Source organism: Lycium barbarum, chromosome 5, assembly GCF_019175385.1.
Source record: "Lycium barbarum isolate Lr01 chromosome 5, ASM1917538v2, whole genome shotgun sequence".
Taxonomy (NCBI): Eukaryota; Viridiplantae; Streptophyta; class Magnoliopsida; order Solanales; family Solanaceae; genus Lycium; species Lycium barbarum.
This window is the reverse complement of record NC_083341.1, coordinates 79,766,129-79,791,444: the sequence shown is the minus strand read 5'-3', so window position 1 is coordinate 79,791,444 and position 25,316 is coordinate 79,766,129. Positions and strand designations below refer to the sequence as shown.

Below are 25,316 nucleotides of genomic sequence, written 5' to 3'. Positions count from 1 at the left end.
AATGTCAATCGTATGTCCTATGTGTTGTTTGTAAGCATGAACTCCCCCAAAGTATTTTCCATCGCTATAAGATTAATTTTACATTCGAGGACGAATGTTCTAAAGGGGGGGAGGATGTTATATCCCTTGTTTTCACACGTTTGGAAAAAAATTGATAAATAATGGATTCTTGAGATATGGGGTCAAATTTGATATTTTGTTGAACATAAGAGTTATGCATGAAAGAATAGAGTCATGAAAGTGTGGGACAAGGCTAAGGGTAATTTTGGAATTTTGGAAATTAGTTTCGGGAATTACAAAATATGATTCACAAGTTATTGGGCTTGTAAAATGTGAAACAAATTGAGGCCCAAAGAGAGTAGGGGTGGCCGGCCAAGCCATTTAATTTGGCCCAAACCCACCTAGTTGATCATGTGCTAGTCATGTGATCAACTAGTATATGTTAGGATAATATCAAGACAAGTCAACAAAGATGATAAACAAGAACAAAAAAAAATAGAGCAAGAAGATAGAGGGTTTCGGGTTTGCCATGAAAAATTGGCTAGCAAAAATCTTGTCTTAAAAATTCAATTCTTGTTGATTTCCTACTAAGTGAAGGTTCCTTTGTAACTTGGTATAGTTGGATTGGAGTGGGGAGCATTAGAATCATCAAAGTGACTACATCTCCAAGTGAAGAAAACTTGAAGAAAAGGTAAGAATTTCTACCTTTTTATTGTGTTATGAAGTTTTGATTGTGTTGTAGTATATAGAAATGTGTTGATTGTATGGAAAAATGGAAGTTTGCAATGTGGGTTTGGTATATGGCTTGTAGCCGTGTGTATATATATGTTGTATAGCCAAGTTGTGTTGAATTTATGTTATATTCTAGTTGTAATTGTGATGAAATGCATATGGGAATTGAAAGTTGGATGAATTTAGTTGATATGGAAAAATAAGCATATGGCCGTGTGGTATATTTGGCTTGGGAATGAAATGGATTAAGTTTGTTTAGTGTATTGGAGTGTTGTTGTAATGCTTGGCATGGAAATGAAGTTAGAATGATATAAGTTTGTATTGAATTGGAATGTAAACACTTATGTCGTTTTAGTATGATTTTCCGACATTAAGGAAATGTCTCTAAATCTATATTGTGATGATCTTGAGTGATAATGGATGTGAAATCATGATGTTAGTTCAAAAGTTTGGGTTGAATTGAAGATTATGTCAACTTGTGAGAAAAATGACTAGTTGAAGGATATTTGTATTTTTAATGTTTATTGTTGCTATTGATGTTGTCGTTTGGGTTGTTGTTGATGAATTATAGCCGAGTTGAATTCTCGGGGTGCTATATGTATAGGGAAGTGCTGCCGAAATTTCGGTAGCCAAATATGCATTAAGTTGGAACTTTGGTATTCATAGCTTACAATTGGTAAACTTGACCAATTGCAGTTTTTCGACGAAACGGGAAGTGAGTTTGGAAAGGATTAAGGAGCGTGAAAGGTATGTAAAGCAAACCCAATTCTTCCCTTGGCATGCCCCTAGTGTGTTAGGGTCGGATCCGGGCCTCGAAGGACCTCTTGGCCCTCGGAATCCGCAAGACAAAATTTCAGTTTTTCCTTCAGTAGAATTGAACCATTTTGATACGCTTTTTCTGAAATTATGCAATTTTGCTCTAAATGATTCAGAAAGTCATAGAATGTCTGTATAACCTTTTTAGGTGATACTATATGCTTAGAGGGCACAATTTGAGCCCGCCGTCTTGTTTGTCCCAAGGCGGGCCCGCTATTTACGGTTTTGCCCCTAATATGCTAAAGCTTCCTTTTTAAGCGATTTTTGAAAGAAATGTTTTAATTATCCTACTAATCACTTAACGAATATTATTTTAAATATTCTGTTAAATATTATAAATTATTTTGACACTCGGAATGACTTCGGGAAAGTTATACTTCTGTAATTTATTATGATATCCGGAATACATTTAATATGATTCCGTCCGACTCCATTTGATTTATTTTTCTTTGCTACGCTTCATCGAGTCTTTGAAAACACTTATGATATTTTTAAATTGCATTAGTCTCTCACTACTCCATTCGTGGATGTCCCAATGTTTCCCACACTGAGCCCGGGCCAGGATATATTGTCAAGTGTAATTCTCTGCATTGTTCGCCGCGTCCCGATGTGAGGGGGCAGGTATACGCGTACATGGGTCTGTGGAGTATGATGTGCCATGTCCGCCTATTCTGATCTGATCTGTTATGGCCATTTTGATATGGCATTTTATGTTACGGGGCCACGCCCCTTTTTCTGATTCTTCTGTATAGTGGCACCAGCGTCGGGAGGGTGGCCACATTCTGTCTGCCGAGTCCCGTGGCAGGGACCGGATATGATATGATATGACATATATTTCTGTACGCATTCTGTCTGTTTTGGAAATATGCATTTGACACTCTGGATTCTGTACTCATTTTCTGTAACCATTATGATTTGACTTCTGTGATTCCGCTTTACATATTCAGTACATATTTCGTACTGACCCCCTTTCTTCGGGGGCTGCGTTTTCATGCCGCGCAGGTACAGACGACAGGTTTGCTGATCCGCACGTTTAGGATCCCATTTCTGCTGTTTTGGGGCGCTCTCTTCTACAGAGCCCATCTTTTGGTACAGTCTGTCACCGCTATCTGGATATGTACTTTGTTCAGGGTATGACGGGGCCCTGTCCCGTCCTATGATTATGATATGTTCCGTAGAGGTCTGTGGATACATCTGTGTGGGTTCTGTACATATGTTTGGGATGTTTTGTTTTATGATAGCCTTATCGGCTTCTGTGTGCCAAGTCTGCTCTTCTGTTAAATTCTGTAGCATCCACTAATGTTATTACTATATCATTATTTTGATAATATGCTAAATTGGGTATCGGGTACGTATAGGTGCCCAGCTAGGGCACTGGTCGCGGCCCACGGAGTTGGGTCATGACACTAAGTGTCCGGAGAAGCTCCAGCAACTGGTGGTGACCTAGAGTTTTCACTCTCTGGTCCGTCCACTTCAGGATCCTGGATGTCTTCTAGAGCCATCTCTGCAGCATCCAAGTTGATTTTCGCTTCAAGCAGTGACGTAGGAAGATCCAAATCAGGAGCGCTTGCCTCTTCAAGCATATTCCTCTGAGTTTCGAGAATGGCTAAATCACGACGAAGTCATATTTTTTGGCATTGAGCTCGAAGGCGGTCCCGGTAAACCTCAACACTGGAAAGCTGGCTCTGAATGTTGTTCAAATCATCCTCAAGCCAGGCAACTTTATTCTGAAGACGTATATATGAGGAAGTCAGAATCTGAAGAGAATTCTCCCGGTCCCTTAGCGAATTAGCCGCATCTTCCAATTACATTCTCAGGGAGGCTTGGAGAGAATCAAAATCTTGAATCTCAGCTTGCAGCCGCTTAACTTTAGCCCTTGGCTGGTCATTTTCTTCCTGTAGCTTGACTTCGCCACGGGAGGGAGAAATCGATCGTGCAAATTCAGTAGTGGAGGTGGCAGCCATGTGACCCTGATAGAGGAAAAAATAAAAAGTTCAGCCGAGAACACTGAGGACTTGTGACATAAGTTAAGAGGAAGACAGAATAAGTACCTGAAGGAATAGATTGGCTAGGTGAGCCAATGAAGATTCCAAGCTGACCACCGGAGGTTTTGGACGTAGAGATGAGCCCGAAGTTCCTGTTTTAACCAGCGGAATAGAACTCTTTCGCGATGGTTCACAGACTGGGACAACAGGGCTTTCCGGACATAATCCAGCTAGAGAAACCTTGGTCTCAGTCACAACCCAACCGGAGGGTCATGACGGGCACTCGACCTTATGTGCCGAGCTCCGCTAGACATCCTTTCATAACATAACTATAAACAAGGTTGGACCACTAGGGTCATCAAATGACGACCTGCTAATTCATAAGAGAAATATATTGAAAAGAGACGAGCCCGAAAGGACTTACGTATATAACCATGCTGGACATAACTGTACGAGCCGACAATGCAGCACAAACATCTATGCAACAAAATACGGGTCGAGAGGGCCATACAACGTCTAGCTGCCATAACTGCCTACAAGCCTCAACTGGAGTATATGACCTAATAAGGTCGGGACAGGGCCCCGACTTACCCATATGTACAACAAAAATATACCATACCAAGACACGACAGCAACGTCGAGACAAGTGGAATGCTCCAATATCTTCTGAACTGAAGCCTACTGAGGCGGATCATCACCCTGTCTACCTAATCCTACGGGCATGAAACGCATCGTCCCCCCAGGCGAAAGGGGATTCAGTACGAGCAAAGTACCGAGTATGTAAGGGACGAAAGTAATATAAAGGAGACATAAAAGTACATAGGATAAAAGGAACACAACCTGTATATCTGAACTGCCTCTGAGGGCCAATGATATGCATAAGTACTGTATACATGCGTATATAACTCCTGCTTATATATATATATATATATATATATATATATATAACACCTGTCATGCCTCTGTGGGCATCCTATCACATCGGCCTCTGTGGGCATAATCATCATTATATAGCCAGCTGATCAGGTGGTAGTACTTATATAACGCTGTAACCCTTCCCATAACCCATATAGATATCATATAAATATACACGTATATAACGCCCGTGTGGTCATGGGGTGTGTGTGTGTGTGTATATACACCTCCTGAATTTATCGGAGTGACGTAAGGTTGTTACACATCTGAACATCGTTATAAGATGGCATTTTCATCAACAAGTGACTCTATGAAGCACACTAAAGCTGGAGAGGAGCTTGGTAAGAACACTAATATTAGGACTCTAGCTTTTAAGAATAGAGTCGTTATGGAGTAGCATTACGTTAATGTTTCGTTCATATGGATTATGCCAAAAGAAGGGAAGTTAGCCTTAACATACCTCAAGTTGTCAAAACAATCACACAAGGCATTTACAAGCTTAGATGGTACTAGTATATCACGTATATCAAACGATAAAGCGATTCTAAAATGAAACGAGCAGCATTTCCCTTAGTCTTAATCATCACACATATCCAACAACCAATAATCAACACAACAACCTCATATGATCCTCTTTTTTAAACTTATTTCAACATTATTTAGAGATATACAATAAAACTACCCGATATACGCTTCACATACGACACCTACACACCTCCTTCTTCCAAATACACCAACTATAACAACCTCAGCACAATCTCAACATCAATAACTATCCATACAACAAGAATTTAGCTCAAAACACATTAACAACCTGGCTCAAAGTAGATTACAACTCAACATAAACTCAAGTTCATATTTGAAGCTTCTTTCCAACTTCTTTCCCTCCAAACCTAGTATAGGCATCACATAAACTCACAAACATGAAAATAAGATGGATTCTTACCTCAGGGACACAAGAACGCAGCAACGCCAAGGTTATTTCACCTTGAAGTATCCTTCAAAGCTGCTACAAAGAGGAGAAACAAGCTTCAACAACACTTTGGGAACCTTTGGCACTTGATTCTCCGTTTGATTCCTTAACTTCACTTGGGGGTTGATTACATATGTTGGAGTGGGTTTCTAGAGGTGTTAGGGGTCTGGGGAATGAAGAAAATGAGATAAAATGAGGGAAGTACGAATTATATACTAAAAAGGTGCTGCCACCGACTTAAATTTACGGTCTCATTATACGGATCGTAAAAATTATTTGGTCCGTATAATTGGACCGTAAAATGCCAACTGTGGCTCACCCCTACTGTTATCAAAATACGGTTGGGGGGGGGGGGTTAACCAGATATACGGTCCGTTAATCCAATCGGTAAACCCAACTTTTACCGACATGGATTCTCGTCCATTCGTTTAACCTCTAATTCTTCCAACACATACTAAGCATGAACTTAAACCCTTGTACACTCAAGATGAACACGTCTAATCTTATAAAACCTCGAAGATAATTTTGCTCTCCAAATCTATAACAACTAACTCACGAAAAAACTTAACGTACAAAAGTACGAGGTGTAACATCCTTTCCCCTCAGAAATATTCGTCCTCGAATGTTGAAATTCTATAAATTTTTTGGCAGAGTCTCCTCTGTAATCATACTACTACGAACCTTCCTCACAGCCCAACAACATAGTGCAATTCCATAGAGTGTAATAATAATCAATAACAACAATGGACCTACATGACCAACAAAAGTACCTGACAATAAAATACATGCTTGAAGATGATGGTATTGTGGTCTGCACCTATTCTGAGATCAGAAACAAATGCGGATATCTAGACTTCATATCTTCCTCAGCTTCCCATTTTATTACTTATAACTGAAACTCCTTGGCAAAGCAAAATATCTGGTGGGGCCTCGAAGAATGTGGACACGACCGGGACAAGAATCAATTTAAGGACCAAGTTCCCCAACAAGCACAAGTCAACCAATTTTCTTTAAACTTATAATTTTTCTTTGATGAGACAGGTTTCAATTAGCATAGATATGGAGCATATTCGACTCTTCCTCAAATTTTAGTTATGGACGTGAACAAAGAGTTAGCTTTCTATAAAAAAGGCAAATATTCTTCAATGTGGATGTAAATTTAGCTTGCGCTAAACGGTGGATGTTGCTCCATTCTTCATGAAATTTTGATCGCAACAGTGGACACAAATTTATTTTCTCAACCAAGGGCTGTGAGCGTAATTCTTTCAAACCCAGCTATTTACATATTCTTACCGCTAATGGTCGTTTTAGCTCGTGGCATTTCTCGATGGATCAAGGGCACATAATCGTGGAGTTAACCTTCTTCAAAGTGGATACGGACATGGTCACATGTTATCGGTTTGAATTCCTCAACTTTATCATCACTTCATACATATTTATTTATTTCAAGTCGCTAACAAGTTCTTTTTAGAATGTAGTATTTAATGAGATGACAGGATCGAAATCTTGCATCATATGTTAAATCGTGGGGACAATTGTAGATTTAACTTACGTCACAATGGGACGTGAATTAGGATGTGGAATTATATCTCTTCACGAATGGTTTTGTGAATGTGGATATAAACGTGGATATACATTTCTACATTACAAATTGTGAGAGTGGACGTGGATTTATATTTCAATATCGTAGATTGTGTGGTCGTGGATTTATTTTCTGCATGGTGGATATTATGGACGTGGAAGTGAATTTATCTTTTTACATTATAAACATTGTGGATGTGGACGTGGACGTGGACGTGGATTTATCTTTCTCGCATTATACAATTTGTGAAAATGGACGGGGATATAAATTTACATGCTACGCATCTTGTGGACATGGACATGAAATTCTACATTATAAAATTTGTAGAAGTTGATGTGGATTTATATTTTTACCGTGGATGTGGACTTATATTTCTTACATTATAAAATTTTGTGGAAGTGGACGTGGATTTATTTTCTGCATTGTGGATATTGTGGACGTGGAAGTGGATTTATCTTTTACATTATGAACATTGTGGACGTGGACGTGGATTTATCTTTCTTGCATTATAAATTTTGCGAAAGTAGACGTGGATTTATCATTTTTCACACGAATGACTTCGTGGATATGGACGTGGATGTGGATTTATATTTTTACATTATACAATTTGTGGAAGTGGACGTGGATTTATTTTTCTGCAATGTGGATATTGTGGACGTGGAAGTGGATTTATCTTTTTACATTATAAATATTGTGGACGTGGACGTGGACGTGGATTTATCTTTCTGGCATTACAAAATTTGTGGAAGTGGATGTGGATTTATATTTTGTACCATGGAAGTGGATGTGGATTTATATTTTTGTACCGTGGAAGTGGATGTGGATTTATATTTTTGTACCACGAAAGTGGACGTGGATTTATATTTTTGTACCACGAAAGTGGACGTGGATTTACATTTTGTACCGTGGAAGTGGACGTGGATTTATATTTTGTACCGTGGAAGTTGATGTGGATTTATATTTTTGTACCGTGGAAGTGGATGTGGATTTATATTTTTTGTACAGTGGAAGTGGATGTGGATTTATATTTTTTGTACCACGAAAGTGGACGTGGATTTATATTTTGTACCACGAAAGTGGACGTGGATTTACATTTTGTACTGTGGAAGTGGACGTGGATTTATATTTTTGTACCGTGGAAGTGGATGTGGATTTATATTTTTTGTACAGTGGAAGTGGATGTGGATTTATATTTTTGTACAGTGGAAGTGGATGTGGATTTATATTTTTTGTACAGTGGAAGTGGATGTGGATTTATATTTTGCACAGTGGAAATGGATGTGGATTTATATTTTTGTACAGTGGAAGTGGATATGGATTTATATTTTTGTACAGTGGAAGTGGACGTGGATTTATATTTTTACACCACGGAAGTGGATGTGGATTTATATTTTTTGTACAGCGGAAGTGGATGTGGATTTATATTTTAGATTTCCTTAAAATAAACGTGGATGTGGATTTAGATTTCGTTAAAGTGGATATCAATGTCGACTTAATTCTTCTTCAAGTGGAAGCCATAAATTTAATCTCCAAAGTATGTTGCGGATTCAACTTTCAAACAGGGGTTACAAGTGTAAACTTCTCCAACCCTGTCTTATTTACACATATATTTCTTTATTGCTAACAATTGTTTTTAACTTGTGGCTTTTGACGATATTAAAGTTGGCATCACACATCAATTCGTGGAACTATTTCTTCGGCAGCGAACTGGGGCAATTTGTTGGGAAGGATAATCAGACTTCTCGACAAGGGTCAAGGATCTACCTCGAACACTCGTCTCCAACCCCAAATATTCCTCTTGCATTCCAGCAATTCAGTTTTCAGAATTCCCAAGTTCTATCATAATACCCAGTGTCATCATAATTCGACACTGGGACAATTTTGCAAAGATTTGCGCCAATCGGGATTCGTTAGTCATGAGGTGTCGTGGTTATCCCAGAACTACACTCGGCCTGATTCTCGTGCAGCCCGAGATATGTAGGCAACTCAGAGACCGGAGTCCGACCATAATCCTCTCAAATTTCCTTTAGCCGGGACAAAATAGGCTACTGAGTCAACGTCTTTGCCCGACAATTCTTTTCATCATTACCGGGCAAAGAGGGACAAATTGTTGACACCCAATTTTGTCCCGCCTCTCCTCCGAAATACCTATTTACGCTTCTAATATTTTTGGCAAATTAAAAAATATAATTATATTTTTACTATAATTATTAGCCTCTTATCAATATCGGCGTTTCATTATTCTATTACAGTTACTAGCTATTATTATTATTATTATTATTATTATTATTATTATTATTATTATTATTATTATTATTATTATTAGTTCAAATACGAGCCCAATTTACCCCAATATTTTCGGATTAACCCAAAACAATTTTCATAGGACACTACCCATTTTAGTTCACCGCAACCCAATTTTCAGACCAGTCCACATTTTACCCCAACCCACTATTTAAGCCCAATACCCGGTCCAGTAACCCGACGACCCGGCCCAATTCGCCTCTTAACAAAAATGAAACCCTAGGGGTTTCATCTTTGTCATCACCGCCTCTCTCTCCTGTTCTCTCTCCTCCCTTCCCCCTTCGTCTCTCTCTTCTCCTTCGTCTCTTCCTCATCTCCCCCCACGTTGCCTCTGCCACTTCCACCTTCCTCTGTCCCCCACGCTCCTCTTCCCCCCCCCCCCCCCCCCACTTCTTTCTGTCCCCCCACGCTCCTCTCTCTCTTCCACTTCCCTTTGTCCCCGCCCTTCTCAAACGAAAACCCTAATCCGCCCTATAAATAATCGTTTTCTGTTAATTCATTAGACAGGCCTGGAAATCGAAGAATCCCCCTACAAAAACGAGTTCTTGAACCCTAAAAATCGACTCAAAAGAAAGTTTTCAGCCGCATAAAACCCTTCCTGAAAAACAGTTCTTCAGCTTTGAATACCTCTGAAAATACAAAGTCTTTAATCGTTCAAATTCCCTTTTAAAATATTAGTTTTAGTTTTCTTGATATTATCTCAAAAATACTTAATCCATTCTGTTTTTGCTCGTTCGAATCTGAGTGCCAAGAACTCGGAGTTTGTGTTGTTTCGAGGTAGATCGAAGACTCGAGGTCTCATTTCGCTGCACCCGAAAAAGGTCCGTAATTCTCCTTCTCTTTTACTTTTAGATCTGTTCGTCGTGTTTAATATATTTTTTTTTTTGTTAGTTTTCTATAGATTCCAGCATGTTAGTTAAGGTTTATCTGTCTAAATTTCAATAAGAATATGAGTTTAGTCTGTTTTGATGGTTGCTTCAGCTTTGTTTCGATTTTGTATGGATGCATATATCTTTTGCGCCTTTGTTGAGCTTATTTCTCTTTTCTTCGAATTTGCGAAGTGTGGGCCATTTACAACTTTTAGTACCCTTTGTCTGTTAAAAGGTGAGTTAGTTTAAGAGGATTAACTCAAAGTATAAGCTGCTCCATGATATGATTTAGTTTCAGATTGCATATGAGTTTAGTTTTTACGTTCCAGTCTTTTTTTCATTTGAATCTGCTCTTGTCGTCTATTAAATAGTTAGCCTTTAGTAGTTAAAGAGTGTGTTTTTCCTGAAGCTATGATCTGAAACGGTTGATAACGTAGCTGCTAATCTGATTTTCTAGGTCTATATTGTAAAGTTCATTTAGGCCCTATGATTAAAATATCATGCTTTAGGTAGAGGTTAAGCTAACAATTGATGTATGGGCTTTCTATTGTTAAACCTTATCAAGCTAGTAATTTTATATGAATGCGAATAGGTTGAATCTTCCATTCGAAACTCAGTCACCATGATCATTTAGTTTAAAATTAGTATTAGTATAGTTAGCCAAGTTCTCGAACTGGTCTGCTCCCTGGCCTGAGCATACTATCCATTAGAAATTTGCCTATTCACAGTATGATTATATTATGCTAGTTAGGATATTTGGGTCAAAATTGTTAAAATACTTATATAGTACGTTTAATAGCTTACTAAATCTCTGTAGGATGTTATAAAGGGCTATTTGATATTTGGTAGCATAAACTCATTTCAAGTAGATATAAGGTAGTATGTTATCCAATAGAGATAGTATTTCAAAGTGGTGTTTGGCAGCCTCGATGATACACATATATTTAGTTCTAATTTGTTAAGTGTATTCCAATAACTAATCCTAGCACAATGCTTGGTATGACTGTTAAATGTGTCTTCATGATTAAGCATGTTTTATGTGTTATGTAGATTATGTACTAGGGGTTATCAAGTCTTGAATCTTCTTAAACGCATATCTAGTTATATTTCTGCTTAGTGTTTCCTTGGGTATTTGATGTATCCCTGTTATGATCCTAAATGAAAATAGTGACAAATCAGTAACTTGTGATCTTAACTCCAACTCAACTTGTGTCTTTCCAGTCCATTACATGTTTTGTAGTCTAGATAGGTTCTAAAATTATTTAGCCTTAAACCATGACTAATCCTGCTTTAGTCATTAATATTTATCTGATGCTGTTTATAAGTTTTCTGGGAATTAATCTTGAAAGTTTGAAGTGATAACACTAAGTTATGTGAAGTCAGACAACTATTGGGATTGAGCCTTGATTCAGAGTCTCCATGTTGTTACCCTGTAACAAGATTAAGAGAAGTTTGTTTACCTTTCTCAAAGATGCATGTTTTTCCTCAAAGACATTTTGGTTTCTCTTCAAGACTTTTAACACTGGGAATATGAATCTGCAATTTTACCTACTGTTCTGTTTGAGTAAAGAATGATGGTTCAACACGATTTTCAAGGTTACCTTTGTTTGAGGCATCAGTTTCTTTCAAGACTTGTTGACTGTTAGCTTAAGTTGAAGTCTGACCCTTTCTTTAATAAATGTGGCTTGTATTTCAGCCCTATCTTCAAACATGTTTAAGGCAGGGCAGAAGTAATGGCATGCTACCTTCTTTACACTTGTTCTTCCCTTTCGACATATTCAACTTTGACATAACTCTTTATTTACCTAAGAATCTATGATTGACTCATTTAACCCTTAGAAAACTGGAAGTAGTTCACAATAGATCTGCATCCTACTTACTGTCAATATGTTGGTGCCTGGTGTGTGAGTTTGCTGCTATAAATCTTGTTTTAAGTCTAGTTGTGTCAAATTCATGGAATCATTTTAGGATGGTAGTTGTCCAGTTAAACAAACCTATGTTTCTGTCCAGAGTCTGGTCTCATTAGTTTAATCTAACTTGTGGCTGAATATTCCTTATAGTTCATGTGGAATAAGTGTTGCATCCCTCCTGTCATTTTTTGTTATTTGTTATGTGAGAGTCTCAATGTATCAGCCTGTTTCTTGTCTTGCATTTGCCTGCTGATTTTGAAGAATGAAACTGCCCATAAGATTAGGATAACTATCATAGCATGGCTGGTCCATCTTCATGTTTCCCCATCCCCTTTCCTATAGTTTAACATGCATAACCAAAGTTTGATTGGTTAGACTGAATTTTGGCACTCCCCGTTATAATTTCCAAGTGTTCACATCCTCTAGCAGTGAATAACCCGAGTCAACTGGCTCTAATAGAACCCAGGTTGATGTTTGCTCTCTGCCTATGTTGTACGTACATGCATCTCTTCTTGAAGTTTAAAAGTTCAACACAATGTTTGCTTTACTGTTATGAATTGGGTTAAACCATGCCAAGGATAAACTTTGAGAAACATAAGGGGATTGTCGTGCAGTTGTTTTTTTTTCTTCTTCGTGTTGCCCGTGTTTTAGAACAGGGGCAGTGGTATATTTGTTGTATGTTCGAAGTATCTTGAAGTCTTTTCGAAGGAATAAGTAAACATGCGTTAGTTAAGCTTTATATATATTCAATAGTATCAATATACATCTTTGTTAGAATTATACATAAATTATACACAGCATATACACAATCTGTTTCAAATTCGTATCTTTTACATGTTTAACCTTATTGATCGTATACTAACTCCTTCCTTTCTTTCGTTTTATGCATGACCATTGCATACGAATCCGAGGGACTCGTCATCCTCCGCATTCGATATTGGGATAAAAGCCCAACAAAATCCTCCTCTCGAGTCAGCCCACCCGCAACAAAAAATTAAAAGGGAATTCTGGGCCGAGGCCCATAACAGTGGCAGCAAACAGTGGCAGCCCAAAATGGGCTAGGCCCATCTCATTACATTTTTTCTACACCTCTATTTTATGTTGTTGCATTTAACTTGTATTATGTGATTACCTTTTTTATTTTGTTTTTATTTTCTTAATTTAGGTGAACCTTAGCGAATTTAGTGGGTTAACTTTAGTATAATGGGTAGGAAATTTAAGAGAGAAACTCAATTAATATCATAGGTTTCATTTTCTTCTTTTTACATTAAAATTATTTATAGTATCTTAATATTTACTTTCAGAACAATTGATTTTAAAATAGTATATTGTGAATCAAAGGAATTATGTTTTATTTATTACTATCTTAGAAAATTAAAACGTCACTAACATACAAATATTAATCTAAGTATATTTTATAAACATTGTAGATTAATTCGATTATACATATTTTGAGCTGAATATAGTTAAATAAAGTTAAAGAAAGAGATAAAGAAAATTCATGCCATTTCCACCACATTTTAAAGAAAATAAGCCTAGGCATTTCTACATCACCCCATTGATATGATGTAAATTCTATCTAAAGTTCACACTTGCTAGAAAGCTATTATTATAGGCAAGTTATTATATATTTTTTCAAATCCTATTTCGGATAGCATTATTATATTTTCGTTTAAAGCTTCGGCAACATTTATAAATCTTATTTTAAATAGTTTTTTTTTTATATATATTTTTCTATAAGTTTTATTAGCATTTTTTATTTAAAGCCTTAGCAATATTCATAAGCTTTGTTTCAAATAGCGTTTTAAAATCTCCTTTTATGCGAATTATTAGTCTCATTTTAGATAGCATTATTATTTGAAGTCTTTTATAAGTATTATTATAAATAGTATTTAAAATCTCCTTTTACACAGATTATTATATTTTTCTACAAGTCTTATTTTTAATAGCATTACTCTTCTCATTCAAAGTTTTAACAGCATTCATAAATCTCAGCGTTTCCTTTATGAAATTACTATATTTTTTCTACAAGTTAATTCGAACGACATTATTATATTTTCCTTTGAAACCTTAGTAATATTTACAAGCTATTTTCTTAAAATTTAAACATTATATTTAACATAAATTAATTAACCTAAGTTTGGCCGGATAACCGTAAGTTAACGGATCCTAGAGGATGCCTAACCCCTTCCCTTTAAGATAATAAAGAACCCTTACCTAGAATCACACTAAGCAGGCAATTAACGGAGGTTTAGTTTTAACTCTACCTTAGTTAATAATCAGGTGTCCTAATTCAGCTTAAAATCAATTAGGTGGCGACTCCTTAAAAATAAACAAAAATAGGAATCACCAAAATGTTGTACTCCTAATTTAACCCGGTTAAAATGGGGTATGACAAACTTAATAAAAGACAATATTACCCAGCTCCCTCAGGCACGATGAAAATTCGACCCATCGCATCTCTATCTCCCGGATGTAAACCATGATATATCGGTGCCTGTATAGAAGCCGGTGCAGGTGCAGGAGCAGGAGCAGGTGCAGGAGCAGGTGAAGGAGGACGGAGATGGGTCTGAGACTGGTTGGATGGCAGTGACTCAGGCTCAGAGCTGCTATCTCTATGGCGCAAATTAGATACACTTGGAGGTGTACCATTTGGAGAAGGAGAAAGAGAAGGAGAAGGAGACAAAGTGGCCGATGTGCTAGGAGATCTGCCACGTGGTGGGCAATACATAGGTATAGGTATTGAAGTAGGATAGGTAAATGATGTCGGCTGAGGTGGTGCCGGCTGAAAGACCCACTGACCAGACTGGGCCTGTATAGAAGAGTCAGGCATAAAAAAAGGAGGCCGAGTAGACTGCATATGTGGAGCGGACGGAATGGACTGACTACTAGTAGTTGTAGGATCTATAGGTCTCTTATCTTTTTTCTTACTTGTACCTCCAGCTCTACTTCTACCTCTACCTCTACCTCTACCTTCATCACTACCACCTGATGACATCTGCATACATAAAATTAATTACTACCACTTCTAACTTTAAATTCTCAATAACAATTCTAACTTTAATAATTTACAAATTCTAACTTTAATATAATTTTGAAAAGCACAATTCCAACCAATTCTAACTTTGAATTCTCAATAACAATTCTAACTTTAATAACTTATGGATTCTAACTTTAATTCTAAAAATTGAAAAGTAAATCTAGTCAAATAAAGTCTACATTTTAGTTTTGACGTTATAGAAAACTTATAACTTAATAATTCTAACATAACTTAATAATTCTAACTTTGAAAAGCACAATTCCAACCAATTCTAAAAATTGAAAAGTAAATCTAGAGAAATAAAATCTACATTTTAGTATTGAGGTTATAGAAATACTATAACTTAACAATTCTAACTTTGAAAAGCACAATCTCAACTAATTCTAATTTGGAATGATCAATAACAATTCTAATAACTTATGGAATTCTAACAAAAAGCACAATCCAACAACAAAAAAAAAAAAACTAGTCAAATAATTAAAGTATACATTTTTGCACATATTCAACATCAATAATATTACAAAGAATGATAACGAAGCTAACACAAATACATTGACAAAGAACATGAAATATAGCACAATCTCAAGCCAAAAAAAAAAAATGACAAGTAAATTAGTCAAATAAAGTTTACATTTTTTTCACAAATTCAACATTAATAACATTGCAAATGATGTTTAACAAAGCAAAATAGATTAGCATTAGGCCTAATACAAATAAAACTAAAATTGAAAGAATTTTAAAAACCCTAATTTAAGACAAACTAACCTCAATTAATTAACTTCAAAACGGGTCTGGGGTTGGTGGGGACGGGCTGCGCAGGCGGCGGCGCTGGGCGGCGGGGAAATGGGCGGCGGGGCTGGGCGGAGGGGAGGGGGGCGGCGGGTAGCTAGGGTTTGAGGGGGATGAGAGTTTATTTGGGAAGAGGAGAAGAAATGGGTATGAAAACCCGCCTGGAAAGTTTTTAAAGAAAAACCGACGGACAAAACCGACCTTCTCCGTCGGTTTTTCCCACACGTTTGACCAGATTTGACCCAAAATGTTTTAAAAAATATTGGAAACCGACCCTGTCCATCGGTTTCCTAAAAAGAATTGTTTATTATTTTGTTAAAAAATAAATTGAATTGCATATTATTTAAAATTCTAATATTTTTAAAAATAAAACCGACGTCGTCCGTCGGTTTTATATTAATTATTATTATTATTATTATTATTTTTTAATAAAACCGAAATGCGACGTCGGTTTTTTTTTGGCGGATATATATTTTTAAAATTCTGCCAAAAAACCGACGTCGTCCGTCGATTTTCTAATTAAAATAATTTAAAAAAATTAGAAATGTAAAAAACCGAAGCAAGGAGTCGATTGTTCGTCGGTTTTTTAAACCGACGCAGTGCATCGGTTTTTTGTCCGTCGATTTTTGGCAATTTTTTAGTAGTGTCCTTTCAACTAATTGTCCTTCCGATTAATACACCCGAGAATCCAAGATATTACGTTTCCTCCTTTTGGGTGGAAAAACTCGATAACTCTTCTTATGAATTAATTAAGCATCACTAGTATCTAAAGGTAAATCTCCTTTCAAGTAAATAAACCTTCAACACCAGTGTACACTTATAAAGGACAATTAATACATACACTTATCAAGAACAATTAATACATGATATATTGAGCATATTCTAATGACTCAAATAAATAGATCACCTTAATAGATCCTATTATTAATCATAATTTTCAATTCATGTATTGATATAATCTCACATTTATAAACTTTAAGAATTATCAATGATTTCGAATAAATAGACCACGCTGATAGCAACTATTTATTAATCATAAGATTCTTAATTTATATAATATTATATACATAACTCATAATTGAGAAAATAAGAAAAATTGCTCATGTAATTACAACCTTTTGTTATGGACTTTTTATGGACCAACCAATATCCCCAGAGGTGTTTGATTCTAAACCACTACGGCTAATGCTGCCAGTCGAAGACCTGCAACTAATACTTTGAAAAACAAAAATCAGACCCTTTTATAAGTTTCATGCTTTCACTGCCGCCACTTAAAACTCCAAACCCTTGTTATGCTATTCATTGAATACTTCTGTAGCTATTGACGCTTACAGACTTCAATTAACACCACCATCCCTTATATTTTATAATTAAAAAAATTGACAAAGTAAACCAAGACATGAACAAGGAATCTTAACTTGTCAAAAAAAAAAAAAAAATCCTCGGCTAAAAGAGACCTAGCCGCCACTGAGACGTTGATTAGATTGAGCCCTCTTTGCAAGGCATGTAAACCTCTTCTATAGCGGTGAGTAAAACAGTAGAGCTCAAAGTTTTCGACAACGCCATAGTCTAACAGCATGTTATTAAGCTTTACACATGATTTTCGCCAAGTCTATAAATTATGAACACATGTATAATTAAACATATACGTGTCATCTAGGTTAATCTATTTAGATGCAAGCAGACTCTTGATGCCAATTGATGGAATACAGGCATAAACAACGGAAGAAAATAGACAGGATCAGCTTATATGTAATATAAACAACACATAATCAAGATATTAATCAAACATAAAATTGATACTTATCTCTTGAAGCGTGAATGTAACCTCGAATCTAGTCTTCAAGCACGAGCAAAAATCATCCATGCGTTCATCCTCCAATTCTTCTACTGTGTAACCCGAATAATATCAGAATCTGCGAAATTCGTGTTGGGAATTTTTATGAAAAAAGTGTAAAAACTTGTAAAACTCCTAGCCTCCTTATAGAATAAAACTTTTTTTTATAACTACAGGTTCTAGGATTTAAACCCTTTTTCCAAACTTGATAGGTCTTTCTTTTCTATCAAGAAATCGGATTCCATTTAATTCCTTAGTATTCGAGCACAGCAGGGACCACAAAATTTAATTAACGAGGCTTCCTATTATGGAATTAATTCGAAATATATGAATTAATCCTACCATAATAAATTACGAATTATTCTACTAAAAATTCGTAATTGCACTCCTCAATTCATTTTCGAAATCATACATTAAAACTTATTTAACTCCCAATGTTAAGATTACAGATACCAATCAATTAAATTAAATTACTGACAATTTAATTCATTGACTAATTGTGTCACGACCCAACCCCGTGGGCCGCGACTGGTGCCCTACTTGGACACCCAAACAGACAAACATATCAAATCGTAACATACTTATCCAAATCTAATCACATACAGATAACGTATATAGGCACAAATATCACACGCTGCCTCAAATTATATCAAACTGTCTTAGACATATTTCAAACGCAACCATATGCATATACATATATCAAAAAGCCGGCAAGGCTATCGAATGTATCAAAAGCCGACAAGGCTATCAAATGTACCAAAAGCCGACAAGGCTATCAAATGTACCAAAAGCCGACAAGGCTATCAAATGGCACAACAGCCCAAAACACATATACGAATGCACGCCGACAAGGCTGCCATAACGAATAGAATCATATAAACACAACTGTACAGAAGTAGGCACACACACCCACAAATACGTCTACAGACCTCTAAACAGACAAACCGAATCATATGGCGGGACAGGGCCCCGCCGTACCCCTGAACAAATACATATATACATAGCGAACAAATGTATACCAAAATGTGTGCTCTGAAATGAGAAGAGCACTCCAAACAGCAGAAGAGGATGTCCTAAATGGGTAGATCACCAAACTGTGCGTCTGTACCTGCGGGCATGAAAAGCAGCCCCCCCGAAGAAAGGGGGTCAGTACGAAATATGTACTGAGTATGCAAAGCAGAATATACAGAAAACAAACCTGAGACATAAACGAAGCAGAAGTGCCGAACATAAGTACAAATCCAATCATATCAAAATGTTTAGTTTCAAACATGTAAGTCATGCATAGGGTACAGAAGAATATGATCGCCCTCCCGTCGATGGCGCCATAACACAGCATAACACCAGAAAGTTTCAAATCTCCGTATCCCCGTCACATATCACATCACAACATAATGCCATACACAACATAACACCAAATATATGTGGAACCCGACCCTCATTAGCGAGTAGCTCGGAGAACCATAACACAGCATAACTCCGGAGTATATCAAAATGCGCACGATAACAGAACCGGCCCGGGAACCGGCGAAAGATATAACAGAACGCACGAGTAGAGTCGTGAGTAGTCATATGCATAAAATCATTATCATGAACTCAAACATAAGTAAACTGATCATACTTGAAAAATCGAAATAATAGTCATAACGAATTCTTTCAAAAGTTCCCAAATTACATAAAGGAACGTCGCGGGACCCACAGACGGGTATTTATCCAAGTCAGGCCCGCTTATGGAAAACATACTCATTATACATAATGCAAACTCTTATGAAAATGTTGGAACAATCCGAGCCTTTATGCGAAAGATATGCATTCAAAAATTACGAAATTCATTAAAGTGAAACCTTTTTGTACAAAGTTTGGAAATCACTTCTTTCAAAAACATAATGGTTCATATTTCATCAAATCATACATAAGAGTGCCAAGGAATATATATATATATATATATATATATATATATATATATATATATATATATATATATCATATCATGCTCGGATTTCGGATTTGGAATTTCCTTAAGGCTTTAATCTAGCCTATGTAAAACTAAGACATGCCAAAAAGAAAGGAGGATGCTTTACATACCTCGTACGCACTCCAAGATAGTCAATCTAAAGTAAATCCCAATCTACGCCTCGGGCTCCCCAAGGTCTACAAATATGTCAACGAATATCCAATCATTAGCTAAGGGCACTTAAGCCATTCATTCCAAACTAATCATTAAATTCTACAAAACATTCGGCAGCACTTCCCCTGTAAATAGGCCATCCCGAGAATTTATCTCGCTCAAAATCAACAACAACCACAATAACCAACCTAGTAACATTGATAACCAATTCGAAAGGCAAAATAATAATAGTAACTCTCTTTTACATCATTCAACAACTTTCTTAAATTCAACTCGACGACTTACCTTCAAGCCAACATCGATGCTTATATATATTTAAATACTAACCCGAATCCATACCAACAATACTTAAAGACATTCTAAGCAATTCATACAACATTTCCAACAATCCAAAATTTTTCCCTTCCTTTCCACATAATGTAACTCTTCCATTCTAACTTCACACCATCCAACTAATATCAACATTTTTTTTTCCATATTCATTAACTAACTCAAGATTACCCAAACATATTTCAATAACATTTTAAACAATATCCAAGGATTCGAACCATTCCGCCCATTTCCATATTCCATTCGAAACTTCTACAATTGCAACGAAACTACCAAATCGCATTGTTTTCTTCCAAATTCATTAATAACAACCATAGTTCACATTTAGCATCTTACTTTCATAATTGCATAAAAATTATATAAAAATCACTTAATTTCTCATAACAACATACAACCAATTTCAACACCAACTCAACTCGTTAACCCTTTATCTACGTCATCAATGTCACAACGACACCTCTAACAAGCTAAATAAATTTTAATTCACCATTCTCTTTCATTACTATGGCTCACGGCCACATTCCTCTTCACACACCCACACGACCTCTATAAAGTTTTTAACCATGAATTTCCTTCATTCTCATCACATAACCCATGATAACAACAACAATAATCATATGAACATAATCATACCCTCAATCCTTTCAATTTAGCAAGGATAGCAATATGTCCATAAAATAACACAACTTTAAATTTAACCATTTAATTCCTACATAAAGCTACTAAAATCAATTCCTCATTCTTACTCAAAACACCCCCCTTACACGGCTCAATTTATAATTCAACATCAACATACATAACCCGTTTGAATTCAACACACATCTACCAAGCTATACAAGTCTAAACTACCTCCAAAACATGTAGAAAAGAATTAAATCTTACCTTAGAGACAAGCTCTAATTTTTCACCATGAAATGTCTTCAAGAAAGCCATGGCTACAATGAGCTCCATCTTTTTCCTCCTCTTGAGCTTCAAATCTCTCCAATTAATTGTGTAGAAGGGGGCAAAAATGGGCTGGCCGTGAACAGTGCGCCGCCCGTGAACAGTGGCGGCGTGAACAGTACGCGTGAACAGTGGCGTGAACAGTGCGTCGCCGTGAACAGTGCGCCGCCGTGAATAGTAGCGCCGGGAACTTCTCTCTCTCTCTAAGCTTGAGAGCTTCTCTCACTAACTCTACTTTGATGGATGAGTTTTGTGAATAATGGAGGAATATAAGTCATCTTATGCCTTATATAAGTAGCCCTTAACATTGACACATGTCCCACTAATTTACTTGTCTAACTTTAATTAATCAATTTTTGTGATAATCAAAGTTGAAAATTAAAAGCTCTTATTTCATGTCCGAAAATAATTCCTCCTTTAACTTGAGTCGATTTGCTTGCGGATAATTTGTCGTATAAATGTACGGGGTATAACAAATTGTGTTATATCCCGTATTTCTTTTTCGTCGGATTATTTGTAAGCTGAGGTGGGGCCCACACATCGAGATTTTTTTTGGACATTTGAAAAGTCATATGAATCACATATGTGAAGTTAAACACAACTCAAGAAGGACCCTTGGGCCAAATCAAAGTGGAAGTCCTCCAAACCAATATTTTTAAGAAAACGTTTTCGGGTGATCTGAATTTTAGGGGCAAAACGGTATTATAAGTTTGGAATTTGGAAAACTACCAGGAAATAGAAGTTGTAGATAATTGAATTAGCTTTCCAACCATAGGTCGTGGGTTCTCAGGTGACGTCGGTACAAGGAGATATGGACGTTTTAAGGTCGAAAGGTCAGTGGGCTAGGCCCAACTCGGGATCAACCGAGTTGGCCCAAAAAAATAAAAAACGAATTTAGGCCCAAAAGTGAGGGTGGCCGGCCATACCTGGCCCAACCCATGTCACTTAATTAATTTTTCATGTGATAAATAAGACTAGAAGGGATCATTAGTCTTAGAAACTTCAAGAAAATTTGAGAAAGAGAAAAACAACAAAAAGAAGAACAAAAGCTTAAAGGCCATACGGCCATAGCTTGCAAATTTTTGCCCTTTGAAATCTTTCTCCAAAAATTATTTTCTTGTGGTATTTCTACTAATTCAAGGGTCCTTTACAACTTGGTGTAATTATTTTGGAAGAAAGAGCACTTGTTTCTTCAAGTTGACAACTTGGTCAAGTGAAAAAGATTGTAGAAAAAGGTAAGAATTAATCCCTTTTTATTATGTTATGAAGGTTGGTTTATGTTGTAGTATGTAGAAATGAGTAGAATTTATGGAAATATGGAAGTTTACAAAGTGGGTGTGCATATATGTAAGTGGACATATATGTATATTGTTGTATAAATAGTATGAGTTGAATTTTATATTGTATTCTAGTTGTGGTTATGGTGAAATTTATATTGGAAATGGAAGAAAATGGTTCAAGTTGGCATGGAAAATTATTGGAAATAGTAATAGGAAATTATGTGATTTTAATGAAGTTTTTATGTAATTATAGAAGTGGAGTTTTAAATGTGAATTATTATGTTAGTTGGTGAATTTGGAAGGATAATAGTCCATATTGGCATGAAAGATTGGTTGTTAAGTGGTTATGAGAAGTTTTGTGATTTTATGGTAGATTTATGTAATTATGAAAATGAAATTATTAAGGTGCAAATTATGATTATGGTTGATGAAATTGGAAGATGGAAATATGTTATGAATATGTAGATTGAAGATTAGAAATTTTGGATGGATTATGGTTTTGGTGGAAAGTTTGTATATTTTGTATATCTTGTGAATATTTGGTAGAAACGATATGAAATGCTTCCGAATTATATTGTAATGATCTTGATTAGTAATGAATGTAAAAACATTGAGATTGGTTTGGAAATGTGAAGTTGGAATGAAAGCTATTGCATTATGTTGGAAAGAAGACTAGTTGTGTTATATTGTGTTTTGTAGTCATGGTTGTTGTCATTGTGTTGATAGTTTGGCCGGGTTGAATTCCCGGATTGTTGTTGATAAAAAATTGGCTAAGTTGAATTTTGGGGATGGTGTATTTACAGGGGAGATGCTACCCAAATTTTTGTAGACAAGTATTGGTTAAGATTGAAATCTTAAAGCCTTACAATTAACATTTGGTAATTGTGACCAAATTGTAGATTTTGGCGAACTTGAAACTTGATTTTGGAGACGTGTATGAAGCGGAAAAGGTATGTAAGGCTTCACCCTTCCTTCTATGGCATGTCTTAAACGTAATAAGTTGGGTATGAGCCTCAGGGACAACTCTATTTCCCGGAATCCGCACTTAAAGTTTCCCCTTTTTCATTCAGTAGAATTGAATTAGAAATTGTGTAAAATATTGGAGAAACTTCCTAAACATCTAGAACTGGCATAAATATGACCCGACTACCTTAAAACCCTCACAAGTGACGTCATGAAATATAATGTACGTAAATTTGGTACGCCGCCTCATTTGACCCGAGGTGGGCCCATTGTTCCCGGATTTTCCCTATTGCTCCGTTTGACTTATTTTGGGAGTAGAATCCAAAGGAAACTTTTGATCCTCGTTCCGATTATCAAACGATAAGTACTGTACCATTCTAATGGAAATATGTATATGTATATAAAATATGTATATGTATATAAGATATGTAAAAGTATATAAGACATGTATATGTATATAAGATATATATATGTTTATAAAATATGTACATGATATACGTATATGTATACGATGAAAGATCCAGAGCGCTATAGACGCTGATATATGTATATGATACACGTATATGTATATGATAAAAGATCCAGAGCGCTATAGTCGCTGATATACGTACATGATACCAGTATATGTATATGATAAAAGATTCAGAGCGCTATAGACGCTGATATATGTACATGATGTATGCATATGTATACGGGGAAGATGGGAATAAGGGCAGAGCGTTATACACGCATATCCACCTGATCAGTTGGCATTACATGACATGATATCATCCCGGACGCGGGATGTGTATTTATGGCTAAATGGATTGGCTGCCGACGCCTCAGCAATATGACATGTTCTATTTTTATATATATATGAACAAGAAAAGATTTTCAACGGAAAGCTAAGCTATGATATGATACGCTATGATACGCTATGCCATGATATGATACGCTACGACAAGCTATGCTATGATATGATAAGCTATGCTATGATATGACAAGTTACGCTATGGCATGATACACTATGACACACTATACTATGACATTGACATGATATAACACGATACGACATGCTGTAGTAAGACATGACATTACACGATATAATATGCCATGATAAGACACGATAGGATACGACCTGATATGCCACGATAGGATACGACCTGATATACCACGATAGGATACGATAGGGCACGATAGGACACGATACGACAAGATACGACATAATATAAGTTCTATTTTCTACGTTCATGGAGGGGAAACGTTTTTAAAAGGGAAAGACAAGCCATGCATGATAGCCGCCCAAAAAGGGGCCTTCCTATGTACAGGTTACTTTCTTGCCTCGTTATATGTCCTGTGACTCCATGATATTATTAATCGCACTCTATGTTATTGCTTGCATTGTCTTCCATGCCTTACATACTCGGTACACTATTCGTACTGACGTCCCTTCTTGTGGACGCTGCGTTTCATGCCGCGCAGGTCAGCAGACAGGTGGACGTGATCCTTAGAAGCTCTACCAGCCGCACTTGACAGCGCTCCAGTTGTTCCGGAGCCTCACTCCAGCGGTACTATTTTATGCATATACATTCGGGCTTGGTAGCACCCCGGCCCTTTCTATGTATAAGTGTACTATGTCTAGAGGCTCGTAGACAGATACGTACAGTCAGTCAGGTACAGATATATGTATAGTGTTTTGGCATGTTAATATTGTTGTACAAGGTAATAACGGAGTTTATTAGTTTATGTTCAAGGAAAAAAAAATGGCTCAGTTTACACGGCTTGCTAAGAGGTACAGGTAATACGATAGATAAGGGGTGCTCGGTACAAGTATCGGGTACTCGTCACGACCCTTAGTCGGGTCGTGACAAATTGAATCCTTTATATTTCCGCTTAACTTATATCATGTGAAGGCCACAAAATCCACCTGCAGGGTTTTCAA

At 36.5% G+C, this 25,316-nt stretch overlaps 1 protein-coding gene and 1 long non-coding RNA gene across 2 annotated transcripts; one reads left to right on the top strand and one right to left on the bottom strand.

The window, feature by feature from the left end:
• Positions 1-2,954: 2,954 nt before the first annotated feature.
• On the bottom strand, positions 2,955-14,946 carry LOC132639505 (vegetative cell wall protein gp1-like). The gene is made up of 5 exons (XM_060355950.1): positions 14,507-14,946; positions 3,600-3,744; positions 3,417-3,518; positions 3,213-3,275; positions 2,955-3,137 (listed from the first exon to the last, which is right to left on the bottom strand). Exons 1-5 carry the CDS (start codon positions 14,944-14,946, stop codon positions 2,955-2,957), a joined length of 933 nt encoding a protein of 310 aa, XP_060211933.1.
• A 6,992-nt stretch (positions 14,947-21,938) lies between these two features.
• Positions 21,939-25,103, top strand: LOC132642531 (uncharacterized). The gene is made up of 3 exons (XR_009583222.1): positions 21,939-22,387; positions 23,332-23,382; positions 24,857-25,103. It is a non-coding gene; the product is annotated as an uncharacterized LOC132642531 (long non-coding RNA).
• Positions 25,104-25,316: the final 213 nt, after the last annotated feature.

Bases quoted from the DNA above. Each gene is read 5' to 3' on its own strand.
- LOC132639505 (XM_060355950.1), bottom strand. From the start codon at position 14,946: ATGCAGTCTACTCGGCCTCCTTTTTTTATGCCTGACTCTTCTATACAG. The intron at 3,519-3,599 runs GTACTTATTCTG...TTCCTCTATCAG, and splicing joins TAGCCAATCTATTCCTTCAG to GGTCACATGGCTGCCACCTC. The intron at 3,138-3,212 runs GTTTACCGGGAC...CTCGAAACTCAG, and splicing joins GCCAGCTTTCCAGTGTTGAG to AGGAATATGCTTGAAGAGGC.